The 15,841-nt window shown below is 52.9% G+C and overlaps 1 protein-coding gene across 2 annotated transcripts in view; it reads right to left on the bottom strand.

The window, feature by feature from the left end:
• CHST11 (carbohydrate sulfotransferase 11) overlaps positions 1-15,236 on the bottom strand; it is a 234,083-nt gene extending 218,847 nt beyond the window's left edge. The window contains exon 1 of one of the 2 annotated variants that reach the window (XM_024579366.4): positions 14,584-15,236. In XM_024579366.4, coding sequence (XP_024435134.1) covers positions 14,584-14,701 — 118 coding nt within the window. In that variant the 5' untranslated portion in view covers positions 14,702-15,236. The remainder of the gene's footprint in view (positions 1-14,583) is intronic. The other variant, XM_024579367.4, reaches the window with a different exon arrangement.
• Positions 15,237-15,841: the final 605 nt, after the last annotated feature.

Raw genomic sequence — 15,841 nt, 5'->3', positions numbered from 1 at the left:
GAACCCACAACCCTGGCGTATCAGGATGATGCTCTAACCAACTGAGCTACAAGCAATTTCCTGAACCCCTCTGAGTTTCAACTGCCTCGTGACGATTGATTAACCACAAGCCTTCGAAGATACCTTAGAGGCCTGAAATACTTCAGCAATACACATACCTCTCCACAACCGATCTCTCTTTTTTAACACTTACGGTCCTAGGAGAGCCAACGGTCTTCCAAAGAATGAAAACATGCCCTTAAATAAAGAGGGTAGGGATAGAAAGAAGGAGAAAAGCAAACATAAAGCCCCAATCCAGTGCACAGAAAGTTCTCCAGCACTTCAGAGCTGCACCCCCTCCCCATGGCAGCCGCCAGCCCCACGTGGCTATTTCGAGCACCTGGAATGTGGCTAGTCTGTCTGCACCGAGGCATGTTGTAAATGCACACTATGCCCTGGATTCTGAAGACTTAGCTCAAAACAAATGTAAAACACCTCAACAATTTTTAATATTGATTGTCTATTAAAATGATGACATTTTAGATCTCAATTTCACCTGTTTCTTTTGTGCTTTTTTTCAACGTGGCTACTAGGAAATACAAAGGGACACGCGTGGCTGACGGAGCACTCCGGCTGGACGGGGCTGTCCTAGGAGAGTCGTTTCAGAGCCTCCCGTCCGAGCTGAGTGGGCCGCTCGCTTCCCGAGACACCCCGTCACTCTGTGGTTACAGCACAGAAGAACAACATCTGTGCCCGTTGTTCACTTTTCGGCTGTGTCTATATCTAGCCACGGTGTTAAATGACTCGTTCTTTGCTCTCTTACGCGGCAGCTCACTCACTGTAGAATCAAATTGAGAATCAAATCAGCAAGGGGAGTGACTCAGAACGTCACACCTGCCTTCCCGGTACCGGGGGTTTCTGCCTGGCCGCCAGTCCCCTTCGGCACACTCGTTCTTTCAACAGACAGCTACGGAGTGGCTGCGGCTGCGGTCTGCGTGTTTGTGTGGCCCCGGAGTTCATAGGCTGGGAATGCTGTCGACAACATTGTAACAACTATGCATGGTGTCAGGTCGGTACTAGATTTATTGGGGTGATCACTTCATAAGTTATATAAGTGTCTGATTACTAGGTTGTACACCTGAAACTAATATAACATTGTATACCAACTGTAACTTAAGAAAAATGTATAATTAAAAAGAACATAGAGTTAACATTCCCAAGTTATCATTAAAATACAAGTTATCATTAGTGACTAGGAAAAAAATAAGAAGACCTGATGTCCAAAGTAATAGCATGAAGAGGCGGGGCCTTTGGGGCGACTGGGTCACGAGGGTGGCACCCTCGGGAATGGGTTTCATGACCGTATACAAGAGACTCCAGAGCCACAACAAAACTCTGTGTTTCAGAAGAGAACTCTCACCAGCTGTGCCGGCACCCTCATCTCAGACTTCCAGCCCTCAGGAATGTGAGGAATAAATTTCTATTCTTCGTAAGCCACCTAGTCTGTGATTTTGCCGCAGCAGCTCCGAAAAAGCAACTACTGTGTGCCAGGCTGGACTCCAGACACTGAGACACTGTGTAAACGAGTCGCGGCCTGCCCCTAACAAGCCGCTGTGCCGGAGTGCGCCATCTGAGAAGTGTGCACACACCAAGTGGCCCGGGATGCTGAGGAAGGACATCCCTCCCCTCAGCCTGACCAACGGCAGATGAGGTTTTCACACAGAACTTCATGTGAACAGGACTTGGACCTTAAGACACGTCCAAGTGGAAGAGAGAAGTGTCAGCTGAACACAGGTGACAGCACTGGCCCCAGGAGGGGAAGAGCTCACCCAGGGGTAGATTGTAGGGTAAGAGGAAATGGGCTCTCGCTGCGTGTCCCACTTAGGGTCCACAGCGAGGTTAAGGCCCCTGGGAAATAATTACCTCCTGACCTAATTAGCTGAAACTAAGAATAAGCACACCAGGCAGGCCGGTGAGACGGAGAGTCACATCTCTGCGTCAGGATCCGGCCCCGGTCCAGCTTTCCAGCTCGGTGACCTTAGGCCAGAAACTTGACTCTCGTACGCATCCTGATGAACTCCTTGACCTTGCTAGCCTCCGTTTCCTCATCTTTTTTTTTTTTTTTAACAACAGGATTGGTAAATGCTCACCTGCCGGGTCGTGGTGAGGATTAAGTGTCATGATTCCTCCTACCTGGCACACTACCTGAGACACAGTAAGTTCTCAGGAAGCGACCGCTGTTGTTTGTGTCACTTTTAGTCACGCATCACAAAAATATGGAGCGTAAAGGAAGGCTCCCTAGGTCTAGTCTGGCCTGGGTTCCTCTTCACTGAAGGGAGGGAGGCTGTCCCGGGCATTGTAGGATGTTTAGCAGCATCCCCGGCCTCTACTAACCACTAGATGCCAGGAGGACCCCCTTTCCCCTCCCCAAGTGTGACAACCAAGTTGTCCCCAGACCTTGCCAAACGCCCCCTACAGGCAGGGAGAGAAGGGAACAAAATGGTCCCGGGTTGAGAACCGCTGTTCTGAATCGATAATGAGGGAGGCGGGAAGTCCATCTGGAGGGTCGGGTGCTAAAAAGGAAAGAGATTTTTCAAAGTCGTGAAGAACCCTAAGCACGGACAGACTCCCCACCCTCGGTTAAGTATCAAGTTCGGCAGGGACTGGCTCACAGGCGCGAGGGACAGAGCAGGGAAGAGGATCAACAACGCCCTTGGCCTCACCTTGAAGAGCCCTGGCCTGGGCCGCACCCAAAGCAGCATCACAGTCTTTTAACTCAATTCCAGTACCTGCTCTGGGGACAAGCGGCAGGAAGGAGCCTCTGCCCTTCACCGGAGCCGCGATTTTCAACCCGTGCCCCGCGAGGCTTTTTAAAACATGCAGCACCTGACTATCTAGTCAGGGGCACTGACCTCTTTTCCCTAAGATTGTCAAATTAAAAAGAGAGAGAGAGCAGCCAACACAACGATAGCTGTCCAGTGTGAATGAGTCATTTTTTGCCGGGTTGGCAAAAACAGTATATACTTTTTGGAGTATCTGTGTGTGCCACCAGATGAAAAAGACAAAGTCTCTACACAAAGAGGAAGCTCCGCCGGGCTTGTGGGTAACGGCAGGGCGGGTGGGGGGGGTGGGGGGGGCTGGCCCCTGTGCAGGAAGAGCCCAGGAAGTCCTCCTCCGCCCGCGACAGGCCGATCGCTGCTGTCGTGTGCAGTGAGCCACCCGGGCCGCCACACCACCGCACGCACGAGGCCCCCACTGCACTGCTCTGTCTTCAAACGGACTTCCCCCCCCTCGGAGCCCAGTTCAGACACGGCACTGACCGGTGCCCCACGTTGCTTCACATTTCAAGCGTCACTTTTTCAAGCTAATGGGAAACTGAGGGGTAACTGTGGGTATAATTGGGGGCTGGGGAGCTACGGCCTCTGCATTCAGCATGAAACCACAGGCTGACTTTTCGCCAGATAGACCGCTCTCTGCTACACGGAGGCAGAGCTGAGGTTCGGCCTGGGCAGGGAAGTACGCAACCCAGAGGGCAGTGCGTTCAGAAAGACGATACTCCTGGCAGGCGTATCAGACGCTTTCAGTAAACCTCACAGCGCAGGGCACACGCAGGAAACGGACAAACGTTTGCTCGGGTTTCAACCAGGACACAACACAACAGCATTCTGTGAACACGGAGATTAAAATCTGAGAGTGAGGAACCACAGCGCACGTATCATAACAACAGTCGGATGTGCGCGCTGTTTCTGCGTCTCTTCTCAGCGCGTTGTCACACCCACTTCCTCACTCAGCCGCCGCCACCACGTCAGCGAGGCAGCATTACTACCGGCACTGGGTGAAGGAAGGGACCAAATCTCTGCGTCTGTGACCTTCACTCGGTCACTCGATCAATTAGGAAGCCCCTCCACGCGCCGGGCACTTGCCTAAGTCACGGGGTGTCGCCAGGTACCGTGCCAGGTGCTGCTGGCACGGGCAGTCTGAGCCCTGTTTTTCAGGGAGGAGCGCACTGGCATCTGGGCAGGATGTCTCGCCTCCTGGGTCCCGCCCACTAAATTGATGTCTTCAATCCTTGAGACAATGAAGAGCACCCCTACACATTTCCGAATGTGGGGGTGGGGTACCCCTCATGCACAGTCCCTGTCAGACGTCCCAGGCAATAGGCCTTAAGTCAGACGGCCATGGTTTCATTCCAGTTCCATCAATTCCTCTCCCGTGTGACTTTAGACTATGCCTCAGTTTCTCCCTTATAAACAGTGTGTACTTTATCAGGTGCCCGTGAGGAATAATGCATATTAAACACCTCACCCGTGTCAACCTCCGGTAAATAATTCCCAGTAAATATCTGTATCGTTTCATCAGCTCGTCCCCCGTATATCCTCGTCTCCTGGATCTTTAAAGCCACCTTCTCAGGGAGCCTTCCCTTACCACACTACTTAAAATTGCCACCCCCTGGCCCTGGCTGCTATGGCTCAGTCAGTTGGAGCATCACCCCATAAACCAAAAAGTTGCAAGTTCTATCCCCAGTCGGGGCACATGCCTGGGTTGAGGGTTTAGTCCCAGTGAGGATGTATACGAGAGGCCACCGATGGATGTTTCTCTCTCACATCGATACTTCTCTCCCTGTCTCCCTCCCCACCTTCCCCTCTCTCTAAAATCAATAAGCATATCCTCAGGTAAGGATAAAAATGAAATAATAAAATTGCCACCCCCTCACTGCTTGCATTTCACACCCTCCTTTTTGCTTTATTTTCTTCTCCGTAGCACTTGACCCCATCGAACATTCTCTGTGTTTTAAACACAAACTGTGTCAATGTTGTGTCTCCCCCAGTCATGCGGACCACAAGGACACAGGTATTTGTCTCTTTTGGTCCCTGCTGTGTCCTTAGCACCTAGCACAGGGCCTGACTCTTAGGAAGCATTCAGCAAAGATGTCCCGGATGATGCTGAATCAGAAGGCTGGTCCCTGCATTGCAAATTCTGTGCCCTTTTCACAACAGTGAGTGGCCACGTGCAAGGATATTAAAGGTAAAATATGTCAACCATTAAGAAGCGTGAGGTGTTACATTACAACGCTACCTTGGAGGGGCCTTTGTGTTGTCCCTCTTCTGGGATTCTTGGAAGTTAACAGCTTCTAACAGGAACCCAGCCACCAACCCATTTCACTGGAGTCGCCTTTGTGGGGTTTTCCTCCCCGAAGCTTTTAAGATAATCACTCAAGCCGGAGACTGATAAGGACTTGAACACTTACATTACTGGGTTTCCTTATCTCAATCCACATCTGCTCGAGTTAGAGCTGAACTCAGTCCTCCCCATACTATTTATCAAAAGCCGGCTCAGCCTCACCAGGGCTCGAACTAGCTCCCCTCCCACCCCCCATTGATACTGGACTTTCACTCGACTGTTGACTGTGGCGGGTCTCACAATTACCGATTGCATTCACGGCAAGCCTAGACCTGGCGTTCCAAAGTCTGGGAAACACGCTGGCACCGCAAAGGGGCCTGGGAAGACAGCATCAAGCCTTCCATTTCACCTTCTCTAAAAAGAAAATTAACTAATGTTAAAATAGGAATTAACGTTAAATACAAATGGATACAAACACCCAGCCTAACCCATCATGTCCAGTTACGTGCAATTTACGGAACTTGTGAGGGAGGGGATGGAAAGCCACACTGAAGGGTCTCTAGTGGCCGCCTCCAGATTGCCGCTGCTCTGAGCCTATGGCAATGGGTCGCCGTGTGCAGCTGAATCACGAACAGATTTACAGAGGGTCTCACCTACTCTCACCCAGAGTAATCCTCACAAAATGGAACGGGCATTGTAGAGACCGCACCCAGGAAACCAGTTTGGAGAAAATACTCACATGCACCCAAGAAACTAACACTGCTCTCTCCAAAGTTTCATGTGCCAGTTACAAGGTGAGAAGGATGATGGAGTCGGAGCTGCCAAGGAGTCAGCCAACAGGATTATCCAGATGACAAGGAACATGTGGATTTAGACACTTACCGTTAGAAAGGCAAAAATACCCTCTTCCTAAGTTTGGCGGTCCCCAACATTTTGGGCACCAGGGACCGGTTTCGTGGAAGACAGTTTTCCCACAGACCAGCGTGAGGAGGGGTGGTTTCAGGACGATGCTGGCCCACTGCATTCACGCTTACCTCGTGCCCTGCAACCCGGTGCCTAACAGGCCCAGCCCAGCCCTGAGGTCAGGGACCCCGGCCTTAGTTAACGGTAGTAATATGTACAAATCATCTACAAACAAAACAGGGTAAGGATGACAGCTCGAATACGTGTTACCAATAAGCTGTGGTGAGTACTATGGACGTTGCTCATCCTACATTCTACCTACTTCCAGAAGGCCTTCCCATACTGCAGAGGATGGCCATTTAAAAGCTCTATTTCCCCGACTTCCCTGAAGCCAGGTTACTGGATGTGACTATGGTCCCCCCAGTAGAAGCACTCCTTCAAGATTTACAAAGCAGGCGCAAACGAGAGGCCACCTTCCAGCTTCCGGGTTGTTTACTGCTGACACATGTGGCAATGAGGATCCCCCGCAACAGCATCGAAGGCCGGCTCTCCAGCTCTCTGGGCACTGACAGGCAGCTGCAGCGGGTGACTGTCCCAACTCATGCGTCATCAGTTTGTTCTGGGGCTCAGGAGTTCCAGGGACAGATTAGGAGGCTGCGAACCCCCAGTGGGTCAGTTTTGAGCAGCATGCCTATACATGTATGTTTCTGAATTATTATTATACATACACTACTATTAACGGTGCCTCAAGCCCTCCCACCAATTTTATAAGCGCCAGATCCCCTGCATTAAATACCCTTCCACTTTAAATACCTAGACTGCTTTCTGGTCCCTGCCCTGAACCCTGACCGAATCCTAGCAGACCAGGAGCAAAGAGATTTGGGAGTCAAGTAGAATAAACCACACGAGAAGTTCTTCAGACCTGAGAAGCCAACCTGGCTCTTCCCTCTGGGCTCTGTGCATGTTGGTGAGGTGCAGAGAGAAGCGGAAGATGCATCCCTGACAATCACCTGCAGTCACGCGGCGTGTAAGGGCATGTTCGTCCCATAAGGTTATAACAGAGCTGAAAAATTCCTGCGGCCCAGGGACACGGCAGTCATTGTCACATAGTAGCTCAGTGCCTTACAAACAGCATTTGTGTATAAAAGTATAGCACATGCAATTATGTCCAATACACAATACTTAATAATAAACGACTATGTTACTGGTTTTTGTATTTAGCACACTATACTTTTTATCATCATTATTTTAGAGCGTACTCTTTCTACTTATTAAAAAAATGTTTTCTGTAAAACGATAAGCTGTGTTGCACCAGCAGCAGCCTCATTATCTCGTCTTCACTGCGTCTCTTGTGTCTTTACTGCACCGTTTCCTCTTGTGCGTGCTTTAATCTTGTGTTGTTGAATACATGCAGTGTGGCCCGACACCGGCACAGCAGACGGTCTACAGCAGTGGACAGGAATGCCCCAGGCCTTCGCACAAGGCGCGCGGCCCAAGGACGGCAGGCTGGACGGTACCCCCGCCCAGGCTGAGTACGTGCACTCTGGGAGGTGCACACAGGGGTGAACTCGCCTCAGGACACATTTCTCAGAACGTATTCTCCTTCAGGGCTCAGCAGAATGTGAAGTATTCACTCTCTACAAGCTTCCTAACCACCTCTGGGCCAAGCTCAGAGGCAGAACACATCTCCCTGCTGAATCAAAAGAGGAAGAGGTACAAGTAAACAAACAACCACAATACACTTATTTCTAAAAGGGCTAGTGAGGAGAAAAGGCCCTGAGAGCTCAGTAGCTGTGAAAGAAATGAAAATCCACACGGGTGATACTTTCCCCAAGAAATGTCCCTATTTCCAACTGAGCTTCCAGGGTCAAGCCCCAAGTTAAAGAACTTAAGTCCCCACCCTTCCGGTTCTGACTCTGACCAACAGCATCGGTTCAGCAGATAACTGCAAGCCCTGGGGCTCTGACCTCGGTGCAAACTCCCCAGGCAGAGCAGAAAAGACTGGATGGGAGCTGGCCTAGCGGTTAGGGAGCACGAAGCAGGTACTTGAGGCCCTACAGGCTGCTTCCAGGCCCTCAGCCGGAGTCTGCCGTCTGGAAGGGGTGCCTTTGTCACACCACCTTCCCACAATTACGGAGAGTGCCACGGTTTCCAGAAAGTGTTCCCACGATTCACACAGGTGCTACTTTGCAGTCGGCTGGGAAAGCAGAGGCCTGCCACCCAAGCCCAGCCACGCTCAGATGCCATCAATTACAACACAGTCTAATTTCATAAGCATGAAAATGTGAGCGAGTGAGTGTCTTAGCATCGACAAAATACAGCGACTCGTGGGGTTAGGAAGTAGGGGAACCCACGCTAGGGCCCGGGTCTTCCACTGCCAAGTCACCAATCCACTCAACCTCTGTATTTTTAGTGAATGCCTAGGTAAGTCGGGGGCTACTTAGTTGTTTTTATTCATGAGTGCCAATTTCCAACACAGCACTCAGGTACGCATTTTCCCAAATCTCTTTCTCTGTTGTGTACGTTACTGCTTTAAAGATGGAGCAGAGGGGCAGTCGAACGCGGGGCGGGCTGGCAGAGGTACAACGGGATTTATGTGGTGCCCACTTCATCAAGTGCGCTGGACACAACAGTGCAAGTAGGAGGCTTCATCACTTCCGCCCCATCCCGGCCCCTCCCGCCAGTGTCCCCTGCTCAAACACCACCAGGGCTTCCCACCCCAACCTCAGTCAAGGCCAAGGCCCAGGCCCACACAATCTCTTTCCAGCTTGTAATCTTTGGCTGCTCCCTTCACTCTGCTCTGGACGCTCAGAGCTGCTGGCCACGCATGTTCCCACCGCAGGGACCTGACGTGTGCTCCTCCCTGCCTAGAGCATTCTTCCTGGGGCAGACGCAGGGCCACCCCTTCCCTGCTTTTAGGTCTCCGCTCTCCAGTGTCCTCTTATCGGTGGCATGCCCTAATCACCTCTGTGAAATTGCAGCCCCTGCTTCTCAAACCCCTCATCCTTCTTCCCTGCTCGGTTTTTCTCTCTTCACACAATCTGACGTGCCACACGTTTTACTTCTGTGTCCGCTTAAAGTCTGGCTGCCCCACGAGACTGTCAGTCCCGTGAGCGCAGAAGTCAATGCTTGTGTCGCACCCCCAGTGCCGAGGACAACCCCTGGCACGGAGCAGGGCAGAGACAGGGGCAGAGACCGAAAGAGCAGCTCTGCTCCTAAGTTTCGCTCTAGGATGCACGACATTACACATGCCAGGAACTTTTGATGGACAGATCAGACTATTCAACAGTCTCACAGGAGAAACGCCTCACCCTTCCCTTGTGATAAAGATGGGGTCTCAACACTCAAGGGAGCTGAAAGACGCTGAAGAGAAATGAGTCAGCAAAACAACTTTCAGTTTTTCTCGGAACCTGGACGAAGAAGTGGCCTGCCCGCAGTGACTTTCAAGAGAGCCTTTTCCACTTCTTCTCCCCAGGTTAAGAAGAGGTTAGTCCTTTTGGTGGATTTAAGAAGGGAAAGGGCGGTGCCTTTGATTTCCTGTTTTCAGTGGCTGTGCTGATAGAGCGGGTCCTTAGCAAAATGACTTTTCAACCAGAAAAATATAGACAGCAGGCGCCTCTGCCGCACCGTCTCCCTGCCCCGTGTGCCAAGGAAACCCCAAACCGCCCTTTCTCTGGGGACTTATCTCCTCTTTTATTACAAAAGGCAATGAAACAAGGACCCCTCAACAGCCACTACAGCTGTCACAGGAAATTGCCTAAATGTATCTGTCTCATCTGAATGCAGCTATGAAAACACTGGGTTGAGGCACCAACACTTAAACGGCCCAGGGGCCGCCCCACAACTGAAGGAAATGGCTCACCCTCCAGGTCTTTAAGGCCGTTCCAGGGTTCCTAATGGTCTCATCCCTACCGACAGCTCTGCAGAGGAGGGAGCAGAGAGAGAACATAGGAACAGCCCCCAGGACTCCAACGCTCATTTCACAAATAATCAAAATATTCTTTAATTTAAGATTAAGTGTGTGTAGCAGAAGGGGAAATAAAGCACACGGGGACTGAGAGCCCGGCAGAGGGGCAAAGGTGCGGGGAAGCCTAAATTGAAAAGGCTGTGGTTAGATTTTCTGTCTTCAAACTGAATAGTCACCATAATGATGTATTTGCCTAAAATACACATTATCAAATGGGGTACAAAATGCATGGTGTGATATCAACTGTTTTACATATGTATTTTACAACACATAGAAAAAGCACCGGTTGCTTCTGGGTGGTGGAATAAGGAAGGATTACTTCTCTTCTGTACTTACTAAGTTTACGAAAATGAGCCCATATTGTTTATAATTAGATTAAAATTGTAATGCAAAAGTGTTTTACATTCAATCTAATCAAGGGAAACTACCAAGGGGTAACCCAGGAAGTCTTTAAATAAAGGGTATAACCTTTCAATACAGTCAACCAAAGCAAAGAAGTCCCAGGCGACAGTGAAAGTAAACATATTGTAAAAGGAAAACTAAATTGCAATGAGAGGAAGGGAACAAGGCTACAGGCTTTCTCCTCCGCAGGCTTCTGTGACCAGGGGCTTCCAAACAAAGCACAGTCCTCTGGAGTTAACCCCAAAGGAAGGTGCGGGGGCAGCTGTCTACCCTGGGCACACAGGCAGCGTGGGGGCCTCCCAGTGCTGCCTGGCACCACACAGCTCCACCAAAGCCCCGCTGTGTGGGGCGGGTGTGCAAACTCTTCAAAGTAGGGATGCACCTTCGCAGGCTGCATCCTCCGAGGGCCCAAGCGTCTGCAGAAACTATAACTCGCCATTCCATTCTCACCGAGGGCAGGAGCCCTTCCACCCACAGAAGGCGTCTGCCCTGCAGATGTGTTTGTTTAGGTCACTGGGCTAAACAAGGCCAGGCCTCCCAGGTACCCAGGACACTGAGCAGTGCCTCAGCTGTCTCACAGCTCCCGGCAGCAAATAAAGCCTACAGGGAGCGCTGGCTGGGTGGCTCAGCTGGTTGGAACCTTGTCCCGCAACACCAAAAGGCTGGGGGTTCGACTCCCGGTCAGGGCACGTGCCTAGGTTGCAGGTTGAATCACGGTGCGGGGCACGTACGGGTGGCAACCAATCGCTGTTCCTCTCACACACGGATGTGTCTCTCTCTCCCCCCTTCCTCTCTCTCTCTCAAATCAGTAAACATATCCTCAGTTGAGGATTTTTTTAAAAAGAGAAATTGAGGCCGTGGGGAATATTCCTGTCTGGTGCCTCAAGAACTTAAACTGAATTCATGTCTCAGGAGACCAGAAAGGCAGGGAAGTGTCCCCACCGGACACTTACTGACCAGATGTGCTTGCCAAGGCTTGTCACAGCCTCCTGAGCACCAGAGAGGCCAAGCTTCTAGAGTTTTGCCACTTCATGCCTTCACCCAGAAAATATTTCACTGAGAACCTACTGTGTGTTGGGCACTGTGCAAAACATCAGGATTCTGAATGGGGCCTAAGACCGGGTCCCCGCCCCAAAAGGCGTTCTTAACAAACACCAGTTAACTCAGAGTGTCAAAGAGCTAAAGAGAAGCGCCTTCCTCACTGACGAGGCCAACTCCTGCAAAGATCAGACCCTCAAGGGGACAAATTACTCAAGTTTATGAATTAGAAAAGCACAAAGGACCCAGGTTAGAATCGGAGGGAGAGATACACACCCCCCCAACACACATACACCCCTAGCTCTGTCCTTTTACCCTTTCTCTCCCACCTCACACACCTCGGGTCACCTCCAGCCACCAAGGGATCCATGTCATTTGGAATAGATTTTTCTATCTCAGTTACAACTACTCGGAACTCCTGCCAGAGGGCTCCAAATGCTTTGCAACACAATCTGTGCCACGCTGTGCCTTCTGCCGCTCCCAGGGCGATCTGGGGAGACTAGCACTGAAGAGCCAGAGGAAGGGATCAGCTCTCATTACCTAAATCCTTCAGAGAATCCAAGATCGGCGAACTTTCAAAGAAATTCAAAGCTGTCGGAAAAAGATTTTGCATCAGCCTTCATCAACAGTGTAGTTTTGTTCTTTTTTTAATGGGGAAAAAAAGAGAATGTTCAATATGGATTTCAAGGGTTAGGACCCTATGAGATTTAAAATAAGGACGACCTTTCAGAAGAACTACCTACAGCCCTACAGTCCATAAAATGTACCGAAAGTAGTATTTGCCGTGGACTGGGGAAAAACACCAGGGGAGCATACTCATAGAAAGGAGAATAATAAACAAATGCCAGTTCTTGGGAGGAAAGGGAACCAGGAAGGGGAGCCACGGCTGAGGACAGAGGGTCAAGGACAGAGGGCCCTACCAGCACAGCCTTAGAAAGGTTCTCCGGCTGGTCCCAAAAGACCAGCCTGAAAAGGGCCAATGCCACTTTCCCGTCAACCACAGCTGGAAATTTTAGCAAAGTACCAATGACAGGTTAGAAGTTCCTTCTTTGTATCTGTGTCTAGGAAGTCACTTCCTAATTCTCACACAGGAAGAGAAGAGCCCAGGGTGCACGGAAACCGTGGGTCCTTGTGTGTGACTAGTACGTTGGCTGGACAACGAACAGGTACAGAGAAGTTCGCCTGCATTCTTGCTGGAGGCGTACGTTTCTCCCCGTCCCAGGCACTCCTGCAAAGAACCACCTGGCATGCGGGACCCAGGCAAAACTTGCAGTGGCCTGAACACATCTCCAGAGACTAGACCAAAGCATTCGGGGCTTTGTTTAAATTCTTTGAGCCTCAGTGTTATCTGGGCACCACTGGGTCCTCAGCCCTCTGGGGTGGAGTCTGGCCCGGTCTCGGGAACACCACCGTCTGTCTGCTCCTGCCTGCTGCAACCACCGCCTGGCTGGCCCAGTGCAAGCGAGGTCCATTTTTAAATTCTCGTAGAAGTTTCACAACCACCGGTTTGGATGAGGTGACAAACCCCGCGGTAGTTTGCTGACATGAAACTAAAAATACCCGACGGCAAACAAAAGCCATCTTTTACAAGGCTGGCTGCGATGCCCTGAGGTTGCAAGTGGTGGTGTCAGGCCATATCCTTGGCAGCGGTGGCCGCCTTGACAACTGCTCCTGGAGTGGGGCAGGGGGGCCGTTCTGTCCCGGCGCTGCCCAGGCATCCCGCGGCCGCCGGCAGCCTGCCTATTTGATGGAAAGGACGGCTTTATTCCTCGGCCATCCACCCAGACACAGGCTAGATGAATTCGGGTCTGCCGAAAGTATCAGATACACACTGAAAGGAGAAGGCAGGGGCAAAAAGAGAAACAGCAATCCCGTTCCCCTGGAAGGAAACGTGTTTCCAGCTGCCTCCTCCTTAAAATTCTAAAAGCGAATTATTGCTCTGACTACGCTGAGAAAGAACTGCTGGGCGTAAAGAAAAAATGGATTTCAGAGTCAATGTGGCCCGGCCAGGCTTGCTGGGGAAGCGGGGGAGGTGGCGGGAGGCGTCCAAGGCAGGGCAAGCAGACCACGTTACCTTGTAAGCCTCCTCCGAAGGTTCTTTCTACCTGTTGGGTTTTAGAGGCCAGCTGCAAACCCCCGGCCGCCGCGCTCCAGGGGGCCCGTCCCTTCCTGGGTCCCAAACTTTCCTTCGCGCCCCTCGGAAGCGGCGAGCCTCGGCTCTCCCCCCAGTCCAGATTTCAGATGTGAAAGAGTCCAAGCCACCGGAGACTGGGAAGAGACGACTTATTCCCACAGGGCCCGTGGGACTCCTGATGCTCGAGGCCGGGGAGTACGAGGAAATGCAACCTGACGGTCAGCCTAAGTCCCGGCCGAAGTTTCCTCCAAAACTGCGGTGGCCAAGGCGAGACCCACGAGCTCCGGGGCCCCAGCGCAGAATCGGGGTTGGAGTGAAGGGGTGGGGGTGGGGGGCTGGAGCAGGCCCAACAGAACTAGCCGCAAGGTCATTGCGGATCCGGACCCGGGGGCAAACTGCCAGCGACAGGTCCCTTCCCCGACCTGGTGGAGGGGCAGCGCCCGGCAGGGAACCTCTCCCCACACCTGCTCAGCGCAGCGCCGAGCCCGGGACACGTGGAAGCCTAGCCCCGGGCTCCGGAGCTCGCGGCAGGCACTCTCTACATCGCCGGAGCGCGCACCCTTCGCCCCTGGCACCCCGAACTGGAAGGGGCAGAGCGCCCAGGCGCTGGGCGGTCAGCTCCGGCGCCTCTTTCATCCTCCGACTACGGCCAGAGCGGGGAGGGAGTTTCATACACTTCAAACCCGCCCCCAGCAGCTTCCTACTACCTCTACCTTTCCCAGCTACCTCGCAGAAGGACAGACCAGAGACACAAAGAAGGAAAAAAAAAAAAAAAAAACTACCGCCCTTCTGGTCCCATCCTCCAGCCCCGAGCCGGAGGAAGCAGAGCAGGGAGCACGCACATCTTCCCACCCTCCCAACCCCCCTTCCCGACTCGGTGACCCGGGCAGACCCGGGCAGACCCGGGCGACAGGGAGCCCCGAGGTGGCCGAGGAAGAAGAGGTAAAGGGTGGAAGAGGCAGAAACCAGGCGGAGCGGCCGAACGAGAGCGCGAGAGAGAAGAAAATATCCAACAAAACCACGCTAACGCGCCCCCTACCTGGGTGCAACATACTTTGGAAATAGAAGATGACCAGGATAAAGGATCCCAAGCAAGTGGCCAGCACCATCCGGCAAATTCTGTTCATCCTCATCACTTCCAGAAGCGCCGGCTTCATGGCTTTGTCCTGCCTACGGGTACCGGGGTGTCCGGGAGGCGCGCCCGGGGCGCAGGAGCGGGGACCCCGCCGTGCGGAGCAGAGCCCGGGAGGCGCAGGGCAGGGTTGGGAGGGCTCGGGAGGAGGATCGGGCTGGCTTCGCGGCCGCTCTCAGAGCCCCTAGCCCCGGCCAGGGGTGTGGAAGACACCGGAGTTGCTCTGGAAGTGCCAAGATGCGTAGACCCGCCGGCTGCGCGCTCCGGATCCTCCCGCTGGTCCTCCTCGCTTCTCCGCCGCCGCCTCAGCGCCCGCCGGCGGCCGCTGCTGCCTCCTCGCGGGCTGGGCGTCTGGGGTGCGAGCGGTGATGGTGGTGCTGCCGCTGCGCTGGCCGCTGTGGCTGTCGAACCGGCCCCCTCCCTCCTCTCCGAAGCCTACTTCATTGCGCTCCAATGATCTATATATTCCGGGGCTGGGTTTTACCAAATGCAACTCGCAGCCCCCTGCGAGAGGAGGGCGCCTGCGGAGAACTGGGGGAGGGAGGGACCCAAGCGTCTGGGCGGAGCGTCGCGCTCCCCCCGCCCCTACCCGGGACTTGGTCGCGTCCAGCTGTTTCCCGGGGAGTGCAGAGTGCGCTCCGCGCTCCCGCAGGGTCCCAAAAGCCCTCAGTCCCCGGCCGGCTGGGCCGCCGTCTGGAGGTTGTGTCAGCGTTTCCATGACAAAACCCGGAGGAAAAAAATACGAATAAAATCGCCTCGGTGCTGCCACCCACTCCTGCCGGCGTTTGTAGAAGAAAGTGGCGGGGAGCCGGCAGGGCGCCGGGAGCAGGAAGGGGTCTGGTGGTACGCTATGATTTCAGGTCCCTAGGCAGGGCGTGGTAGCCGGGAAGTTGCCCCCCGCCCCCAGGGAACAAGTACCCTTCCCCAGCACTCGTGACCGGGTGGTTTTCGTTTTTCTTTCAAAGGACAGCCCAGCTTGAGCGACGTTTTGGAAAGGGGTTAAAGAGGCTGACTTCAGGTCAATGTTAGGGAAACTGCAGTACCCGCAGGGGTCAGGCGACAGCTGGGCTTTCCCCGAGGATTTATGGAGAGTCGCTGACGCCCACCCCCTCAACAGGGCAAAGGGGGCTTGTGGATGTTAGAACTCTGGCTTCCCAAAGGGTAG

Source organism: Desmodus rotundus, chromosome 3 (genome assembly GCF_022682495.2).
Source record: "Desmodus rotundus isolate HL8 chromosome 3, HLdesRot8A.1, whole genome shotgun sequence".
Classification (NCBI taxonomy): Eukaryota; Metazoa; Chordata; class Mammalia; order Chiroptera; family Phyllostomidae; genus Desmodus; species Desmodus rotundus.
This window is presented reverse-complemented; position numbering and strand designations above follow the sequence as displayed.